The following is a 7,340-nucleotide window of genomic DNA, read 5'->3' on the forward strand; positions in this document are numbered from 1 at the left end:
AGTACCCACAGGTGTCATCAGTCTCCTCAGTACCCACAGGTTGTCATCAGCTCCTCAGTACCCACAGTTGTCATCAGTCTCCTCAGTACCCACAGGTTGTTATCAGTCCTCCTCAGTACCCACAGGTTGTCATCAGTCTCTCAGTACCCACAGGTTGTCATCAGTCTCCTCAGTACCCACAGGTTGTCATCAGTCTCCTCAGTACACCACAGGTTGTTATCAGTCTCTAGTACCCACAGGTTGTCAGCAGTTCCTCAGTACCCAAGGTGTTATCAGTCTCCTCAGTACCCACAGGTTGTCAGAGTCTCCCTCAGTACCACCAGGTTGTTCAGTCTCCCTCAGTACCACAGGTTGTATCAGTCTCCTCATACACAGGTTGTCACAGCCGTCTCCTCAGTACCACAAGGTTGTTATCAGTTCTCCTCAGTACCCACAGTTGTCATCAGTTCCTCAGTACCACAGGTTGTTATCAGTCTCCTCAGTACCACAGGTTGTCATCAAGTCTCCTCAGTACCCACAGACTATCACAGTCTCTCAGTACCCACAGGTTGTTATAGTCTCCTCAGTACCCACAGGTGTTATCAGTCTCCTCAGTACCCACAGGTTGTCATCAGTCTCCTCAGTACCCACAGGTTGTCATCAGTCTCCTCAGTACCCACAGGTTGTTTATCAAGTCCCTCAGTACCACAGGTTGTTATCAGTCTCCTCAGTACCCACAGGTTTGTCATCAGTCTCCTCAGTACCCACAGGTTTGTTATCAGTCTCCTCAGTACCCACAGGTTGTTATCAGTCTCCTCAGTACCCACAGTTGGTCATCATCTCCTCAGTACCCCACAGGTTTGTCAGCAGTCTCCTCAGTACCCACAGGTTAATCAGACAGACATTTACACATCTTATTGTTATACAATCCAATATAAAAAATGTTGGCTCATTCTAGGCGTGCAAAACAATAACAACACTGATAAACAGTTGTTCCTTAAGGATTACCCTACTTCCTGTACCCTATTCCTACACTCTACCCACAGGGTTATCAGATGTTTCAAACAGCTATTTTCATATCAGCAATATTTAAGGTGCCGCTCATTCCTAGACGCCTGAACATCAACAACCGATGAACAGTTGGTTCCTTTAGGATTACCCTACTTCCTACAGTCTTCCCACAGCTATCTAGCAGATATTTCAAACATCTATTGTCATATGATCTTATATCTAAAAATCAGCTGATTGTCCCAGTTACCCAAGAAAGGCATCTAGTGTGTAGAATGTTCCATAGAGCCATGCCCCTGTTAATTGGGACTATGGAACATCAGACAGTGGTGCTAATCATGAGTTCAGGGGCACTGGCTGCCTTCCAAACGGCACTGTCTTCCCTACAGTACACAGTAACAACACCCTATAGGCCCCAGTCAAAAGTAGTGTACTATATAGGGAATAAGGGGCCATTTGGGACACAGGTAGTGTCTTACAGGCGTCACTCAATGTTGTTCATTTCCCCTTGGCTAATTAGTAGGCAGCTGGTCTGCACCGGCTTCCAGCACTATCTTCTCTCTCTCGTCATCATATCACCAAGCCCTGTATTGGAATCCCTTAGATCACACAAACACTCACACCTGCACGCACACACCCACACAACACAGCACACACACACACGCACCACACAACATGCACACACACACAGCCACACACAACACAACCACACACACACACACACACAACACACCACACACACACACACACACACACCACCACACACACACAACACCAGAAACAAACAAACACCCACACGTTGTGCTCCAGCTAAGCTAAACCAGAGCAAGAGACGGACTGAGAGATAGAATAGTGTGTATAAAAATAACTGTCCTCAATACAGGAATCCTCTGGCTGTAGAGTACAGTAGGCTACACTCAGTGGAGAGAGAGAGAGAGGAGACATTCCTGTACTGCCTAATCTAATGTATACATGCATGAGAAACCGTGTGTTGTTTTTAGTCTAAAAGACTAGAGCTGGGCTATTTCTGGCAGGTTATTATCAACTCTGATGCACATTGAGCCGAGTCCAGTCAACAGCCTTTAACTGTGACTGTATCTCATGATACTGCTCGGCTTCTTTTGCCATTATTGATCTATCAATTGATTGTGTGTCTTATAGGATGGTGTTGTTATATAGGATTCAATAAAAATGAATTAAAATGATTAACTACAGATCATTTTCTCTAAAATGTTCTGGAGTTAAATATAGTGCATCACAAGGTTAAAATACTTTAGTTATTCTAGAAGCAACACATTGTAACTCAATGTCCGTGGAAGTCTCTCTCTGGAATGTCACTCCTGTGTGTTTTGGCTGTGAAGGTCTCAGTGTGTTTGTTATTCAGGGCTGTGGGTGGATTGTCATTGTCACTTTGCTCCTGTCTCTATTCCTGTGATAGACATAATAATACTGGACTGCTTCAGATTGACTCAGTCCATCAGCTGCAAACACAACACCACACACAACACACACACACACACACACACACACAACACACACACACACACACACACACACACACACACACACACACACACACACACAACACAACACACTCACCACACACACACAGCGACACACACCAGACACACACACACACACAACACACACAACACACTCACACACACACACACAACACACAACACACAACACAGACTACACAACTCTCTGTATGTTTTCTCTCGCTCGCTCTTTTCTCTCTCTTCTATCTCTCCTTCTCTCTCCTTCCCCCAAGCCCTGTTCACTACCCTGATTTTTTTTAAATATTGGCACAGTTTTTGGCAACCATACAGATCAATAGGCTAGATAAAAAGAAGTGTAGCCAGAGTTAAAGAAAAAAACCCATCCGGACAGATAAGGCTCTCCAGCCCGGTGTGGCTCGTAATAAGCCGGATGAGTGATTTGACTTTGTCAGAGAGACACTGACTATGCCATGCTGCATTGAGAAAATCGGGACCGTGAATTGAAGCCTTGAAGCCAGGGATGATTTATCCTGAAGTCTTCAGCGCTTCCAACTTTCCACACGAGTGTGTCTGAGGGATCTCTTTCCCCTCACTCTTTCCCTTCTATCCATTGGTCCCTGGCCTCCTTGAACTCCTGTCTTATGGACAGGCATATTGTCAGTTGTGTGTGAAGATGGTAGACTGTAGAGGGGTTATGCTAATGAAATGGACTGTAGACTCTAGGTCTGGCCTATGAGGCCTGGGTTTTTTTTAAGGACCTAGGAACACTTGGCAGCTCATATGGAAACTCCTGTGACGGATGGACGGAGGGCTTTATTTGGCCATGCTCCTTGACAAAGACCAGATACCAGTCCGTTTGGGGTCGCTGTCTCTCGTTCGTTCTCGCTCTTTCTCTCCCCTTCCTCTCTCTCGGTCCTTCTGGTGTTTTCTCTTTCTCTCTCTCTCCTCTCTCTCCTCTCTCCTCTCCTCTCTCTCTCTCTCTCTCTCTCTCTCTCTCTCTCTCTCTCTCTCTCTCTCTCTTCCTCTTCTCTCTCTCTCTCTCTCTCCTCTCTCTCTCTCTCTCTGTCTGTGGGTCGTCTTTATGTCTCTCTCTCACTTCTGTCTTCCTTTCTTTCTTTCTCTCTATCTCGCGCAATTTATCTGACTGACAACGTTAGCATCTGTACTGTAAGCAAGGTCACACATATGACTATGACGAGAATGTGTGTTTAGAACTGTTATAGGATGGACGTGCTACTACAGTGTCATAAGTGAGAAAATACAAGACAAAGCTCAGTATAGGTTAATAAATACCACGCTGACGTTTGTGGGATACAAGGCTAGTTCTAGCTCAAACCCAGAGCCATACAGTATACTTCTGTCTGGGCTATCTTCCAAGGATACTGTATTTCCTATCTTCTCCAAGGTCATCTTTGAATCTCTGTCTGTTTATCTCATATTGGTTCAATCATAGCAGGGTTGCGTCCGAAAATGCAACCGATTCCCTATATAGTGCACTAATTCTGACCGGTGCATGGGCACTGGTTAAAGGTAGTGCACTACATAGGGAATAGGATACCATTTCAAAAGCAATCTCTGTCCGTTTATCTCATATTGGTCCAATCACACAAGTCCTCCTCTCTCCATCCTTCAGCATTCTCCTAAACATTTTGACGGAAGGTAATACTGTATCTCACTTCTATTCCTGTCAACACAGAACTCATTTCTCTGTCTTTTTCTCACTCTCTCTCTTTCTCTCACTCTAACTAAATAAATGTATCTCTCCCCTCTCTAAACTCTCTGTCTCTCCCTCTCGCTCTAAACTCTCCGTCTCTTCCTCGTTCTCTTGTTCTCTCTCCCTCTCTTTCCTTTAGAATTCTCTTAAACATTTTGACTGAAGGTAACAATATCTCACTGAATCTCTCTTGCTCTATTTCTCTCTCTCTCTCTCATTTTCCCTCTTTCTTTCTTTCTTTCTTTCTTTCTTTCTTTCTTTCTTTCTTTCTTTCTTTCTTTCTTTCTTTCTTTCTTTCTCTCTCTCTCTTTCCCTCTCTCACTACACATTTATGAGGAAGCCATTTATGCTMATCTAGTCATATACAATATGTATCATATTTTCTGTACAAAAAACATGGGGGGAAATGGAGAAAGAAAAAGCTATTTTGTCTAACTTGAAATTGTCTGCTACCCGTCCACCTGGCTGTTGGGATGAGCTGGTTAGAAAAGTATGTAGATGGAAATTGCAGGTGATAATAAACTTTGCATCAGACAGCCATTTTATGTGTAATTGGAATCTTTATTTCTCAGTCCTGCGCCTGGAGCGAGTCCGTCTCATTTCTTCCTCTTCTTCTTTATTATTTTCTCCCTCATGGCGCCACAAAGATGATGGCAGCCAGAACATTTTAATGAAAACCTGGAAAATACATTTACATGTATCTCTGGGGTGTGAGATTACGCATTCGGAATGAGCTAAGGCCAAAGAGGGAGAGAAAAAAATAGTTTTCAACAACAATTTCATCTGCAGCCAAGGTTTCTCCTCACGGACAGTTTTACACCCTCTGTTTATAACTGATAGTGTTAAATCCTCTGTTTATAACTGGAGGCTGTTATGAGATAGTGTTAAATCCTCTGTATATAACTGGAGGCTGTCGACAAGATGTCAATCAAATCTGTGTCTTGGCACCAAACGGTATTTGCAGTACTGCTGAGGTGAGGTTCATGTTTTTAAGACATCCAAGCACAGGGGTGTACACTTCCTTTTTCTTGCTCTTTCTCTCACACCTGTTCTCTCTGTTTTTGTAGTTACCAACCTTTTCAAGACCCTCAAGCTTAAAAGTCTATGTACGAGTCTCTCACATATGTTCTCTCTTTCTCTCTCCTTCCCAGGATTCCAACCGACGTTGACCCTGTGACGGTCTTCGCCTCCTTGTCGCCAGAGGGGGTGTTGATCATCGAGGCGCGGCAGAGCCCTCCCTACTACCTCTTCAGTAACGAAGGTCCCCAGGGAGAGATGGAGGAGGCCAGCCAGAGCCAAGAGGCCAGGCCCCAAGAGGCTGCCATGGTTTAGGACGAAGCCCAGGACCGAGCTCTCTTCCCTAGGGAGACACAGGCTCACCCCGGGCCCCCCCATTCAGGGAAACCATGACGTACAGAGCCACATTTGACCCCAAAATCATGTTTGTTTGATTATTGGCACTAATGCTACTCCATAATTGAGCATCCAGCAGAGTAGAGGAAGAGCTAACATGTTCAAAGCCTTGGAGATCCTCAGCATATGTTGTAGCCCCCTACATCACCCTATTCCCTTTGTAGACTACTTCTGACCCCTATATAGGGAATAGGGTGCCAAAGAAACACCCTGATTTTCATTTTGAGTGTAAAGTAATCGCTCCATCATCCCCCTAAAACATTTTTGCCGGTGTTTCTCTTGGTAGCCATGCTGCTTGGTTCCCGCACCAGTTTAATTTCAAGTCAGAAACTAAATCAATCCCACTGTCTCACAGTAGCATTGCTACTGACCTGTTTAGATACAGACAGAGGCTGGCTCAAGGCTGGGAGCCCCGTCTATCTGGGTCGTTCCGTAATGTCATGTCTCCCTTCAGTATTTCACACGTTATTTGACGTTTATGCATCATGCAATGTCTTTTATGTGTAATTGATCAATTGTCAATCATATTATGTTGAATGGGTAAATTAAAGAAGCTCATTGAAATTCATAAGCAAGTTGTACAATATGACTGAGTAGTCTCATTATCGTTATAGTGTGTTATAGAGTGTTGATATTGTATTATACCCCAATGTAGGTGACTGACTGTAAATAAATTGCACTGTAGCTTACCTACCATATATACCGATCCAAATACATACACAGGTCTATTCAAGTGCCGTGATTGCCCTAACTAGAGGTCTTACAAAATAATGTTCTTTGCATTTTTTTATTTGTACATGTGATGATGACATTGTGTTGGTTCTTGGTGCAAAGGTATTAAACTTTTTGCCAGACTTCTCCCATCCCTCTCTCATCACCTCCCTCCTCCTCCCCCACTCTCTCTCTGCCATCCCTCCCTCCTCACCTCCCTCTGCTCTCCCTCCTTTTCTCTCCCCCCTCTCGCTCTCTCCCATCCCTCCTCTCCTCCCTCTGCCGTCCCTACTCCTACCCCCCCACCTCAGAAGCATGTGGTGGCAGCATACGGTCTAGAGGAAACCTGCGCACACCATCCCTACAGTGAAGCATGGTGGCTGGCACGAGCATCAACGTCTGCAGGGAACCTGGCACAAATCCCTACGGAGAAGATGGTGTGGAGGCCATGGTGGTGGACAGCATTCAACCGTCTAGAGGTGCTCCGGGTCAGGCACCACTCTTGTGCCGGAAAAACCAAAAGAATTAAAGTTTAATTATTCATATTTTTATAGGCCCCTCTGAAAAGTAATGGTCTGGGAAAACATGCACAAGACATAGAATAACTTGTTTAAAATATTTTTCCTATAAGTTCACTGCATTACCAATACCCAAAAGAAAAATAATCATTTAATAATATCCCAGTGACTGACAGTAACCAGCCTCAATATGGTACCGCGCTCTCTGCTCTGACACAATATTTAACCTTCCTGATCATACTGTGAGCAAGGGTCCACAGTAATAACTGATTTAAGTGAAGAGGACCACTATGTAAACATTTTAGAATGAACAAAACATAAAACGCAAACATGCAACAATTTCAAGATTTGACTGAGTTACAGTTCAAATTCAAACTAACTTAATTAGGCCGCTAATCATAATGCGATTTGAAACATGACTGGGAATACAGAATATGCATCTGTTGGTCGCAGGGTACCTTAGAATAAAATTGGGCCTCGGAGTCTCGTCAGGGT

General features: G+C 44.3%; 1 protein-coding gene across 1 annotated transcript in view; it reads left to right on the top strand.

The window, feature by feature from the left end:
* LOC112074276 (heat shock protein beta-8) overlaps nucleotides 1-5,874 on the top strand; it is a 14,608-nt gene extending 8,734 nt beyond the window's left edge. Inside the window, exon 3 of the mRNA XM_024141472.2 lies at nucleotides 5,355-5,874. Within this exon, the coding sequence (XP_023997240.2) occupies nucleotides 5,355-5,535 (181 nt within the window). The 3' untranslated portion in view covers nucleotides 5,536-5,874. The remainder of the gene's footprint in view (nucleotides 1-5,354) is intronic.
* Nucleotides 5,875-7,340: the final 1,466 nt, after the last annotated feature.

The sequence above is a fragment of the Salvelinus sp. IW2-2015 genome, unplaced genomic scaffold (assembly GCF_002910315.2).
Source record: "Salvelinus sp. IW2-2015 unplaced genomic scaffold, ASM291031v2 Un_scaffold2557, whole genome shotgun sequence".
NCBI classification, from domain to species: domain Eukaryota; kingdom Metazoa; phylum Chordata; class Actinopteri; order Salmoniformes; family Salmonidae; genus Salvelinus; species Salvelinus sp. IW2-2015.